Raw genomic sequence first — 14,001 nt, 5'->3', positions numbered from 1 at the left:
ATCCAGAACCACCAGTGAACCTACACGAGTCTTCTGAGTCTATATGGAATGTTGATGATGGAAAATAGTGGAAAATCTGAAATAATCAGTTTTCTTTGGGGACTATTTTGCCTCACAGCGCCCTGCATGTATCCCTCCACCATGAATGGAGTTTAAGTTCTCAAAACTATCATAAAACAGTGTCTCAGTCATCAGGCAGTGAATTCATAACCATTTCATAATCCGTTTACATCTTCACCACTGAATTATGCAGAAATTTTAAAAGATCGGTGGAGTTCCCCTTTAATGTGTGACTATTTACTTTGTTTTGTTTTTTAAAACTTTTCTTCCTTTGTTTTGTAGTGTGTTAGTGTGTGTTAGTGTGTGTTAGTGTGTGTTAGTGTGTGTTGGTGTGTGTGTTACTGCTGTAAAGAGCAGAAACACCACAGCCGGTAGTTCCGGTGCTGTTGGAGCTGCTGTGTGTTCTGGATCAGAGTCACAGTGAAGGTTCTGCAGTCTCACTGTACAGATCAGTCAGGCTCATCCTGGATTACATCCTCCGGAACATCTCTGAAGGAAACTCACGGAATCTTTTTCTGTCCAGTTCCTCACATCACTCACAGAGTCACTCCGACAGGGATGTATGGGTGGATAGATGGAGCAGTGAATGGGTGGAAGGAATGGATGGACAGACAGATGGACGGATGGGTGGATGGGAAAGAACACTTGAGAAGAAGGAGTGTTCAGAACAAGCAGGTTAAAAACAACAGAGAGAAAGAAAAAATGAGGATAGAGAAAAGGGAAAAAGAGTAAAAGAAATGGAGAAAAATGAAGGAGAAAGCGAGAGACTGAGAGAAAGGAGAAGGAGATGGAGAGAGAGCAAGAGAGACAATGAAAGGAAAAAAAGATAGAGTACAAGTAGAAGAAAGGAGAGAGAGAGAAAAGGGAAAGAGCAATAGAGAATAAAAGGAGAAGAAAAAAGGAAACAAAGAAGAAAGAGGAGAGGAGAGAGAGGAGAAGACGGCAAAGAGAATGAGAGAGACAGACAGAGAGAGGAGAGAGAGAAATAGAGAGATAGAGAGACAGAGAAAGAGAGATACAGAGTAAGAGAGGGAGAGAGTGAGAGAGAGGAAAGAGAGAGTGAGAGAGGAAAGAAAGAGAGGGAGAGAGAGAGGCTGTTTGACTGCAGGGACTGTACTGTAATATTCCCTCTTTAATGTTTGTGCTGATGAGACTGTCTGTGGTTCTGCAGGCTGTTTATAAACGTGCTGCTGCAGAACCAACAGAACATTTATATAAACAAATAAAAGAACAAAGATGTCTGAAATCAAAGCTGCTCTTCAAACGCTCAGATAAAAGAAGCTCAAGTTTTCATCCCTAAACAAACAAACAAACAAATAAATAAATCTCTCTGTATCTCAGACTTTAATGGCTTATATTTACTTTTCCTGCTTTTACTGATTTTTTATCTTTTTACATTAGTTTTAGGCAGGATTAGATAAGATAGACACTAATAACACAACATTAACTACGGAGGGAAGGATGGAGGGATAGCTGGATGGAGAGAGGGACACATGGAGAAAGTAAAGGAGGGAAGGATGGATGAATAAACGGATGATGGATGAGTGTTAAATGCACTGCAGACTCAGTAGTTAAAGAATGTATTTGTATTCTCTTTGCTGGAGTCGGTCCTGATGCTGACTCTGTGTGTTGCCATGGGTAACAGTGATGATGCTGTCTGAGTGGAGATGAGAGTCAGACCCCATGCCCCCCCCCCTCATATGAGCTTCATCACCGCTACACCCACACAGGTGACAAAGAATGACAGACAGTTTCATTTACAGCCACACGGGGGCAGCACAGCGACAGAAAAACAACCACAGCCTGATTCCCAGAAAATATTAGATTTATTTCATTTCCACGCTGACAGAAGCGACTCTGCCTGACCGAAAGGAGCTGAACTCCTCCTGAGAGGTGATCTGAGTCGTGGACAAGCTGCCGAATAGTCACGACTTTGAGGTTTCTTAGTAATGCAGTGTTTAGGAGTTTATTATTGTACTTTTTTAGACGCCAGTCTGCGTTTGCACTGATGTGTGTCAGTATAACTCAAATCAAACGTGACCCAAAGCAATACTGAAGTGCACCTGTAGCTAAATTAATGTGTTAAACACTGAAATCGCTGATTCTGGCCTTAATGTGGAGAGAATCTCTCTGAATCTGACACTTTAAAGGGGGACCTGGTGCTGGACTGTTTACTGTGGAGGTGGTGCTGAAGCAGAAAGCTCGTTTGGTGGTTTTTGGCTCTGTGAGCCGAATTTAGCTCCCTCTCACTCTGTGAGGCGACTGAAGACACGGTGGGATCTGATTGGTTACGCTTTAAAGCGATAGTTGGTGAAAAATCGGATTCCCACCTAAACGTAAATGTAGCCAATCAGCCACGACGTGTTTGGTGTCTTTAGTTTTAGCACTGGAGCTACGAGGCTAATGCAGCTACAATGTAATGGAAGCTACAACCCCACCAGTTAGCTTGTTAGCATGCGCGGCGTGACATGCTTTAACCGTAATACAGGGTCAGAAACGGCCAGATCACTTAACGACTCCTAACGGTCCGAGACACAGTGGACACAAGTTTCTGGTCAGCAGCTGCTTATTTAAATCCTCTGTTCCACATTAAATGGTGCGCATTCAGTTTTAGCTCTGGAGCTACATGGCTAAAGGAGCTAACGGAGCTAACAGAACTAAAGGAGCTACACGGCTAAAGGGGCTAACGGAGCTAACGGAGCTAAAGGAGCTAATGGAGCTACATGGCTAAAGGAGCTAACGGAGCTAAGGAGCTAATGGAGCTACACGGCTAAAGGGGCTAATGGAGCTACATGGCTAAAGGAGCTAACGGAGCTAACAGAACTAAAAGAGCTAACAGAGCTAAAGAAGCTACACGGCTAAAGGGGCTAAAGGAGCTAACGGAGCTAAAGGAGCTACATGGCTAAAGGAGCTAATGCAGCTACATGGCTAAAGGGGCTAACAGAGCTAACAGAACTAAAGGAGCTAACAGAGCTAAAGGAGCTACACGGCTAAAGGGGCTAAAGGAGCTAACAGAACTAAAGGAGCTAACAGAGCTAAAGGAGCTAACGGAGCTACACGGCTAAAGGGGCTAAAGGAGCTAACAGAACTAAAGAGCTAACGGAGCTACACGGCTAAAGGAGCTAACAGAGCTAACAGAGCTACGCGGCTAAAGGAGCTAACAGAGCTAACGGAGCTACACGGCTAAAGGAGCTAACCCGTAATAGAAGCTCACTGAGAGATTCTTATTCAGATTTTCCGTTCCACCTTAAAAGGTGTGGCAGCATGTTATCTTAGATGGTTGCTAAGGGATTGCTAGGCTGTTGCTATGGTGTCCAGGTGGTTGCTAAGGTGTTGCTAGGCTGTTGCTATAGTATCCCAGGTGGTTGCTGTGGTGTCCCAGGTGACTACTAAGGTGTTTGCCTGAGTAATCCAGGTGCTTGCAAAGGTGTTGTTTGGCCACCGCTATAGTATTCCAGGTGGTCGCTAAGGTGTTTGCTTGGCTGTTGCTATATTATCCCAGAGGGTTGCTAACGTGTTCCCAGGCTGTTGCTATGTTATCCCAGATGGTTGCGGAAGTGTTGTTGGCCATTACTACAGTATTTCAGGTGGTTGCTAAGGTGGTTGCTAAAGTGTTGTTGGCCATTACTATAGTATCCCAGGTGTTTGCTAAGGTGTTGCCAGGCAATTACTGTAGTATCCCAGGGGGCTGCTAAGGTGTGGCTTGGCCATTTCTGTAGTATCCCAGGTGGTTGCTAAGGTGTGGCTTGGCCATTTCTGTAGTATCCCAGGTGGTTGCTGATGCATCTGAAACGCCAGAAAGTAGCTGCTCCACTGTTTAAGGTGGAACGGGTGATTTAAGTAGGAAGCTGGTGAACAGGAAGCCACCTTCACTAACGCATTGGAGGCAAGTGTGCGATGATTTACACGTGCAGTGCAGTTAGCACAATGCTAATTGGTGGGGTATGAGCTTCCATTACTCGCTAGCTATGTTAGCCTCGTAGCTCCAGTGCTAAAACCTCAGACACCAAACACGTCCTGGCTGATCGTCCACATTTGAGGGAATTTGATTGCTTAACTGTCATTTTAATGTATTATTTTTGTTATACTTTGTTTTTATATGCACCCTTCTTTTTTAGCAGTGTTGATGCTACTCCCCCCGCCCAAGGCGGAGAGTGGGAGGGGCTAAGAGACGCTTTACGTCTCTCTAATCGATGAGAGGGGAGAGAGAAGAAAGTGGGTTTGGAGAATAATGTTTTTATAAGTATATATTTGGGGGGATTTCCCTGCTGCAGTGTTTATTATCTCCCTTTTCTCCTAATGTCTGCATTTCTGTGCTCAATAGCGACCTCTAGGCTCCTCAGGGGTCAAAACTCTACCGCTCTACTCTCAGCTCTATAAACCTACTCTACACTCAGCTCTATCAGTGCCCCGGACCACCAGAGACACACCCATGTATCTACCTCCCAACCTAGGCCTCAGCCACCCCCACCCGGCCCCACAGCCTAGAATTGGTCTCAGGACAGTGTTCTGTTTCGAAAAAGGCAATCCATCTGCAGAGCAGAACAGTTTTTAGAGCGTGATTTGGTTTGATAGCGCCCCCTAGTGGCTCGATTAGGCTTACGCTGCATTTACACCGCAGCAAAACTGATAACATCAGGTTGAAATTAGCTTCTTATTCTTAATTTAGGAATTGCATCTAATCTCCAGTTAGGAAAGCTTAAGCTACTCAATCAATGCCTAGCAACCGACCATATACCGCTCCCCAGTTTCAGTCTCCATTTCCCAAACGCTTTAGCCGAGCGCGCTAACGTTACTCCTCCTAATAAACAGACACACGTTCAGCTCCGTCTCCTCATTATTCACCACCATCACTGTAATATTTCATCATCAACATTAACACACGAAGGTGATCAGAGTTAGGAACGGTTATTCTGTAATAGCTAAGATGGTTCTGTAATACGACCCCAGCTACTTACTGCCACTTTAAAAGGTGCAGCCGATACATTCTGGCACCTTCTTCAAATAACCTGCAGCCAGTTTCAACAGCCAGACGTAACCATAGGTCTGAGTTTAAAGTCTGTTGTAAACCATTTGATGACATACAGAACTTCGGTTGCACCACAAGCGCTTACATGGAGAAGCTTCCATACAATTAGTTGCATGTTGTGAGTTGCCTGCAGCATAACTTCTCTGCAACTTGACAGAAACATGAAACTATTCAAAAACACGCAACACATTGTCACTAATCAGCCACATTAGCAGTGTTTTTGATACATCATATTGTTCTCACTGTAAAGTTCTTTGTGAGATGTAAGTCACATATGTACAAAGCAGTCGCTTGTTAGCATTAGCTGGCTAGTTAAACCAGCTGATGAGAGAAATGTTAACTTTGAGAAACTCTTGTTTGTTGCTAAGAAAATCTCCTTTCAACCACCCAATAAACCATGTTCTGTTTTCTGTTCTTGTCCATTGATCTGGTGAAATCAATATTTTGAAACTGCAGCGTTTGATCCGTTATACATCACCAGCGTTTTAATTGGTTCCTGAAAATTTGTGTTGCAGTTGTTGCGACTGAGTTTCAAGGGAGTTGCAGGATGCTGTACATTATGCAACTCAAGTGCAATTTAGTTTAATGTAGGTTTCATGCAACTAAAGTTGCATGGAAGTTTCACCACTTAAAGCTATTCTTATGGTGGATAACTAGTAGTGCCTAAAGTTATCGTAAATCAAAACCCTGTCCCACTGTGACGTTTTTACCGTCTGCAGCCAGTCAGTGTTACATACTAAGTTCAGGGAAGCGTAGCCAAACCATCCAAACCAAATCTGAATTATTAACTATTGTTAACCTGATCTGTAAGTCAGTACCAACAAATATTGCCCTTAAATTGAACGTAACAGATCCTGAAACGAAGCTAGCATGATTTGGATGAGTCAAACTAAATAGATGTTGATCACACAAACGTAACAGATCCAGTCTAAACCCTCATCATGCTCTGAAACCGCTGTTGGTTCTCCGTCTCTGCAGATGGAAACTCCTCAAGAGACGATGTGGATGTTCTGTAAACTAGACGGGTTTAAGATCGAGAACGTGGTAGATTATTACCTCAAAACAGGGCTGGGGGGGGGTTTTATCACCGTGGCGATGGAGAGAGCGTCTCTGGTGTGGTCCCGGGATTCTTGCAGGTTTCTTTTTTATTTCTCCTCTATAAATATCAATATATATATATATAATGTTTAAATATATTATACTGTACATTATACATAACACTACGGATTGATTGTTAGTTGTGCATTCACAGCATGAGGTATAAACTCCCCTCAGAAATCGCTTTTTGAAATCTGATGCAGTAATGTTGACTGATGTCCAACCCCCCTCTGTGACCCCCCCCCCACGACCTGAGTTCATGCCAGTGTTTCTCTGTGTTTCTAAGTGCCAATACCTTTGTGAACTCCTTTACTGTGACCCAATACAAAAGATAATTGCACATTAACTACTGTAATAAATATGGAAATCTGAATAAATCTTAATAAAAAAGGTTTGTAACAAAAGGTTTTGGACTGTGTGTTTTTCCTGGTGACATTTACTGATAATATATACTGGTGTATTTTTAAGTCTTGCGTAGTTCTGCGACGGGAAAACAGGTTATATGGTATGTAATACTCTCTGTCCACGTACATCTGATCCCATTAAGGAAGCCAAGAATGGATTTTCTTTAGCCCCGCACTACTGGAGTTCCCCAGGGTTCAGTTCTAGGCCCACTCCTAGTCTGCTTGTTTACAAGGGTGTTTTAACACTAGAGTTTTTTCTGGACCCAGGACTGTTTGCCCTGAGAACTTGGTACATTTGGCCAAGTGTGAAAGCTGTTTTTGGGTGTGGAAGGGGTCCAAAGTATCGATCACTGGCATACCGATCCCAGCATGTGTGAGAGCTAGCCTGTCGTGGTAACATAACATTATAGGCCCCATTCACAAGAAACAGAAGTGCAAAGTAAAACCAATTAAACTATTGCCTTATGGATGTTTAATAACCTCGGCAATACTGGCATTTATATCTTTTCAGCTCAGCTTGGAAAGGTAAGTCACTTCATTGTTACAGTTGCCAAGATTGAAATCCTAGGATTTGTCCAGAATTCATGAACACTAAACACACAAATGTGGGTGTACAAACAAATACAGGGTATAAAGTCTTTGTGGAAGAATTCCTTCACAGCTATCAGAGTACAACAACATCAGTTAACGTCTACAGAGTAATAAACAATAGCCCTACGTGTTAATTGGTGCAAACAGGTGCACAGTTTTCAAACCATCCATCTAACAACTGCTAAATGTTAAACAGTGCTACTAACTAGGAGAGAGCTTAGCTAGCATGCTAACAGATCTGCTTTCCACAGAACATGCATTCTGGCTAAAGTACATCACATAAATCACATCACACTGTGTCATAATATGCATAGTGAGATCATCAGTACCTAAAAATACTGAACAACCGCATGTTTACAAAAAACTGAGTAGCGTTAGTGCTGTTCAATTAGGTTCAGTGCAGCACAAAATGTAAAATGTTAATAAAAATCATTGTATTCATAGTAGTAATGGGCTAGTTAGCGGTTTATCTGGTATACTGGTGGGAATTCTTTTTAAAGGTATTAGTTTAGTCATTACTGTTATACTGGTATGCAAATAAATGCAGATAACGCAACATACGAACAGGTGAGGACACAGCGAGTCCCTCACCTCTTGTGTAATGAGCTGCAGGCTGAGGGGAAAAGAGAGCCGAAGGAAAAGCCAGTCTCTTGGGGTTAGCTGTTAGCCATTATCCTAGCATGGAGACTAGTCGGTGTTCCAAAGAATTGTTCTACCTTGTTGAAATGTCCTCTCATAATGCATATTTACAAGCAGTTCCACACATGAAACCTCTCGGTATGACATTCTGACAGCCTAAATAGTCCTATCAAAAAATACTACCAGCATTAAAACTACGAAGCTGAAGTCAGCTTTTTTTCAAATTTTCCGTTCCACCTTAAATTAAGCAGTTTTTAGTTATAATGCCTCAGGCACCAGAATGTACCTGCTGCACCGTTTAAGGTGGAACGGGAAAATTCGAATAAGCAGCTGGCGAATGTTCGGATCAGAAAATGTTCAAAGAATTAGAAGAATAATTACGACATTTTGAGAGCCTCAATCAGCTTATCAGGGAGGTAACAACATTGAGTCTGCACTGAACTAAAAACACGAGACAAATAACTTTTGGACGATAAACTACATTCAGCAGCGTTTAGAGAAGCTGCTGTGGGCTTTACACTCACCTTCATCTCGACAGGGTTAGAAAACAATACTGACATCTGACCGTTATTGATCAGTTGTTTTTACTCTCTCACCCAATAAAAATATTTTAGATTCACTTCAGTTGTTAAATATGGTTCTTATTAAAAATGAAAGGACGTCCAGAATAATACGCCAAAGATAATCCACAAAACAGTTTTACTTCAGCATCCAAAATGGGTTTATTTGAAAGATGTGCATAAATACACTATACAGTAATATATACTGAAACAGTCAGTAACCTTAATTATACTGTAACAATTTTTTGCCGATACCGTCCAGTACTAATTCATCATTATTGATAGTTTTGTTAAATATTGCACCACTGGTCCTTTTTTTGTCTTTCTTGTGTGTTAAAGTGTATCAAACATCAGAAAAATGAAATATGGTGATGCATATTGTGAAACGTGAGAATATCTGTAAGAATCGTGAGGTTACATTTCTGCCTAATTAAATAAAACATCTTAGTTTAAGATACCACTGACATCGTACCAAAGAGCAGCTGTACCATTCTGATGAGTGCATTCTGGGTAACAGACACAGACAGACTTTTTTCCGAAGCTGTGTTTTTAATACAACAGTTCTTGTATGAATATTTTCAGTCTAGTTTACAGTCCAGACTCACACTTATAACCGTACACGTCCACATTCAGACACTGACAGTATTAAACGCTGCAGTTCTGTACACAAGCAGGCAGGGGGCGCCATGACCGACCCTGCCTCATTCCTCTTCAGTGGTTCTGTTCAGTCACTCCAATCAATCAGTGTGAAAGGGCGGGGCTAAACTGCTGTAGGCAGATATATGCAAATGTGACATCACAAAAACAGGCACACTTTGAAACTAACAATGTGTTTATCGAGATTTCGGCCCTTTAACCCATCAGTGCTGATCCGGGATCAGGTTTCTCTAATATTTACACTGTGTTTAGTCCCTCAAACTGATCCAGGACCAGCACTGATGCTGACGTTACGAATAGGGTTTGTTTTTGTTCGTCCCGCCGTGAAGAACGGAGACGACTCGCTCCGTAAGTCTGATATAAATCACATTTCCTTACATGAACGGAAGGCTGACTTACTAAGTTCTATATACATACAAAGCACTGCGCTTCACACAGACTCACAATCTGACCAATCAGTGAGTCGTACAGTTAACAGGACACTCCAGCCTGTGTCACCTGACCTCTGTCTGCCCATATCGGCCTGCTGGCTTCTGTTATAAGACTGGAAGCTCATTCTCGCCACCCAGAGGAGAAAAATCCGCTTCTCTTTCCGGCAGCAGCCCAAATATCGATGTAGTGTCTCAAAATAATAACTTATTATGTCAAAACTATGTTGAAATGACTTATCTTGAAATAATGAGTTCTGTGGCATAGCAGGTCATTATCTCAAGGTACTGCATGAAAATTCTGAGAAAATTTCATTATTTCAGGATAGTTGATATTTCAACATAGAACGTTTAACATTCAATTTTGAATCTTAAAAAAAAAGACTTTTTTTAATTTGGGCCAACATATCAAAATAATGACTTTCTCAACAATGACACATTTTGCACAAATAACTGTTCAAATTTTCAGGATAATCAGTCATTATTTTGGGATATTAAGTCTTTTTTTTTAAATATGAAAGTCATTATTTCAAGATACCAAGTCAAAATTGTGAAGTTGACATAGTGTATCACTATTTTGAGATCAGTCAGTATCTGTACAGTCTGCTGGCAGAAACAGAGGAGCGGAAAACCACAAGATTTTATCTCCTCTAGCTGGTGAGAACGTGCTTCCACAGCTTTCAACATACTTTATTCACTTTAATTAATCCCTGTGTTTTAATTGGCTGAACACTGCAGACACAGCAGACAGAGACCAGGCTGAAGTTTTGGAGTTTTCCTTTAATGCACAAATCAGGTTTACAGTGAAGTAAAGCCTGACTGCTGGAAACACTGGATAAGGCATGGACCGTCCAGCAGAGGGCCACGACGAGTCCAAACGACCTCTAGTTCACCCGCCTTACTAAAACAGACAATCCAGAATTTCTAAATTCCTCCTGAATTTACAGTATCTACACACTCCGTCGCATTAACAGTGCATTAATTACACAACAGAAGCAAAAGCAGTTCAGTCTAAGCCGCGCAGCGTCCTTCCTTAATCAATACAGTGATTATGGCCTTAAATCTCAGAAGGCAATATGCAAATGAGCCTCTAACCAATCAAAATGCAGTTTTTAATGTGTGCTGTCTGCTGTAACTGACCGTATAGTTTAGATGTGACAGATTAAAGAACACTGGAGTTTTCCTTTAATGGGCAAGGCATGGAGTGTCCAGCAGGGGGTGACAACTCATACATTTACATGTATGCAAATGAACCCTCTAACCATGATTCTCTGACTGTTTGTGAAATCGCTTTACAGTAAAGCAGGACAGTCTTTAATCCCCCAACATTATCGATTCGCTGATGAGTTTTAAATCACAATATAATCAATAACTATCACAATACTGATACTCCGCCGGTATCGTGCAGCCCCAGTACCTCTGGAGGACGGTCAGTTGTGCTTCTGTTTGGTTTTTAAGATCGTCAGCTTATGGGTTTAAAACAAATAAGCAAAACTTTACAAAATAAAACACTTTGTAATCTACTACAGTTAACGTCTGCGGTCAAATTTTACATAACTACCGTACTGCACTGTGAACCATCAGTGTATAAAAATATAATAAGGCAGCACTGACCCCCCCAACCCCCACCATAAAATCTGTCCCATAGTAAAATAAAGAAATCGTACTCAAAGAAAAATAAAATAACCGCCAACTGATCCCTCCATCAGCCTCACGATGAAGGAGTCCAGTCAGTACCATACACAGAAACCCCATCCCAGAGAGAGAGAGAGAGAGAGAGAGAGAGAGAGAGAGAGAGAGAGAGAGAGAGAGAGAGAGAGTTTGGAGTACAGACAGGTAAAGAGGTAAAGAGGTGGGGGGGTTATAGGGGGTTATAGTTTTCCTCTGTTCTCTGAAAGCCCCCCCAGTGTGAGGCGGTTGTTATAGGCAGAACGTGTAAAGGCCAGGCAGATCCAGCAGGTGGCGCTCAGAGCGCGAAGAACAGAATGAGGACGACGATCAGGATGATGACGAGGGCGCCGATGGCGCACCACTGCCTCCTACCTGCAACACAGTGTAACAACAACCCGTCACTCTCACAGCCTGTTCCTCAAACCCACCGCTGCATTACAGAGTCCCTCCACACAGAGCTCCTCTCTGAGCTGTGGAGGGTTTCATTTCACTTCCTTTATCTTACCAGGACGTCCTATTAAGATCAAAGAATCTCTTTTATAAGCCAGACCAGGTCAACGAGGCAGCCTCACAGACTCAACAGACTAAAATACGATACATACAACATAAACTACCTCATAAACAACATAAACTACCTCATAAACAACATGATACACAAAACAGCTAATTAAACTCAAAGGCCTCTCAAGGAAATCAGCCACATCTCATTCTCCACGTTCTTTATGATGCACTTTTGCAGTGGATGTAAATGTATCTACACTGCTGGGCAAAAACAACGGGCCAAGCTCAAAGCAGAACCGTGTTTACTGAGGGTTCTGGCGGGTCAGAGTCCAGATGTAAAGCTGTGTCATCATCATGCGCTGCGTTAGAGCTCCAGCATTAAAAGGCAACGACTACAGGAAACACCTGTTTGACTCAGAGAGGAAGGAGCATCACTGAACTTCAGGTTGGCTTGACAAAGCTGCTGCTATGGTATTTCAGGTGATTGCTTAGGTGTTGCTAAGCAATCGCTACTGTATCTCCGGTGGTTGCTAAGGTGCTGCTGAGCTGTTGCTATAATATTATGGATGGTTGCTAAGGTGATGCTAGGCTGTTGCTATTATATCCCAGGAGTTGCTAAGGTGTCGCTAGGCAGTTGCTATTGTATTTGAGGTGGTTGCCAATGTGCGGCTAGGCCACTGCTACGGTATTTCAGGTGGTTGCTAAGATGTTGCTGAGAAATCGTTATTGTATCTCAGATGGTTGCTAAGGTATTGCTAGGCTGTTGCATTGATATTCCAGGTGGTTGCTAAGGTATTGCTAAGCTGTTGCTACTGTATCTCAGGTGGTTGCTAAGGCGGTGATAAGCTGTTGCTATGGTATTTCAGGTGGTTGCTAAGGTGCTGCTAAGCAATCACTATTGTATCTCAGGTGGTCGCTAAGGTATTGCTAAGCAATCACTATTGTATCTCAGGTGGATGCTAAGGTATTGCTAAGCAATTGCTTTTGTATCTCAGGTGGTCGCTAAGGTGTTGCTAGGCTGTTGCTTTTGTATCTCAGGTGGTTGCTAAGGTGTTGCTCAGCCATTGCTATGGTGTCCAAGGTGGCTGCTGTAACTGCTGCACCATTTAAGGTGGAACAGGATAATCAGAATAAGAAGCTCTGCTGTTTGGCTTTAAGCGATTATTGCTGCTCCAGCTGAAGAAGCTCTATTTAAAATGCGACAGAACGTCTGAAACAGAAGCCGGTTAATATAAAGCTGTTTGCTTTGTGTTCTGCTTTGTGCTGCAGAGCTGATTAGGTGGCTCTGACACTGTGTGACACTCTGTCATCTAGAAACACGACGTACAGACTAAAGTTAGCCTTCAGGAAGTCGGCTACTATTTTTAGCTGACGCACTTCAGTCTGTGTTTAGAACGGAGTAAACGAGTCCTGGGTGATCGGGGCTGATCTGTACTCACTGCTGGTCATGTGTGAGACTTTCTCCAGTTTCTTCAGCACCGAGTCCATTCTGGAGCTCGTCTGCTCCATCTCCTCACTGAACTCCCCCAGCATCCTGAAAAACACCACCACGGCCCTCAGTCACCATCACCAGTAACACAGAACCAGTTCAGTTACATATACAGATAAATATGACAGTGATCTGATGCTGGAACTCTACAACGACAGTTCACAGACCAGATCAGTATGAAGCTGTAAATAAAAACAAAGAAGTGTAAAATAAGTTAAGAATGATGATCAGAACCGTAGAAGATTCTAGAGTGACTGAGAAAGCTGCAGGAACCTCCAGGATAAAAATGACTAAATATAATAAAGTTACTACCCCTATTGGAGTGATTATAGTTCATGATATTTCAGTCTACACTGTCGTTTTAGTTCAGTTCTGCACTCGTCGTGTAAAGTTCTAAAGCGCTCTGTGGAGAACTCAGTCGGAGGTGGGTGTTTGTTGTTTGCCTGCAGCATCAGCAGGAGCACAGACTGACGGCCAATCAGAGCACAGGATTACATGAGAATTCACAAACTTTTGAAATTCTTCGCATAATTAGATGGTTAAGATGTAAACAGAGCCATTCTGAGTGGTTCAGAGTGGTTTGGTGTGAAACGCTCTGTTCTAGATAAACTTACTGAGTCAGAACTGTTCACAGTGGTGGTGATAGGAACCAGACGTCCACCTCTAAAAGCTCCCTCACAGAAAGTTACTACAGTAAATGGTTATGAATTCACTGCCTGATGACTGAGACACTGTTTTATGATAGTTTAGAGAACTTAAACTCCATTCATGGTGGAGGGATACATGCAGGGCGCTGTGAGGCAAAATAGTCCCCAAAGAAAACTGATTATTTCAGATTTTCCACTATTTTCCATCATCAACATTCCATACATGG

General features: G+C 42.4%; 1 protein-coding gene across 1 annotated transcript in view; it reads right to left on the bottom strand.

The window, feature by feature from the left end:
• Positions 1-11,384: 11,384 nt before the first annotated feature.
• The window catches only part of LOC118803809 (syntaxin-10-like), a 9,717-nt gene continuing 7,100 nt past the window's right edge, over positions 11,385-14,001 (bottom strand). The window contains exons 7-8 of the mRNA XM_036564313.1: positions 13,078-13,172; positions 11,385-11,509 (exon numbers count right to left, since the gene is read on the bottom strand). Coding sequence (XP_036420206.1) covers positions 11,433-11,509; positions 13,078-13,172 — 172 coding nt within the window. The 3' untranslated portion in view covers positions 11,385-11,432. The remainder of the gene's footprint in view (positions 11,510-13,077; positions 13,173-14,001) is intronic.

The sequence above is a fragment of the Colossoma macropomum genome, unplaced genomic scaffold, assembly GCF_904425465.1.
Source record: "Colossoma macropomum unplaced genomic scaffold, Colossoma_macropomum, whole genome shotgun sequence".
Classification (NCBI taxonomy): Eukaryota; Metazoa; Chordata; class Actinopteri; order Characiformes; family Serrasalmidae; genus Colossoma; species Colossoma macropomum.
The sequence above is the reverse complement of the archived record's forward strand: the minus strand, read 5'-3'. Positions and strand labels throughout refer to the sequence as shown.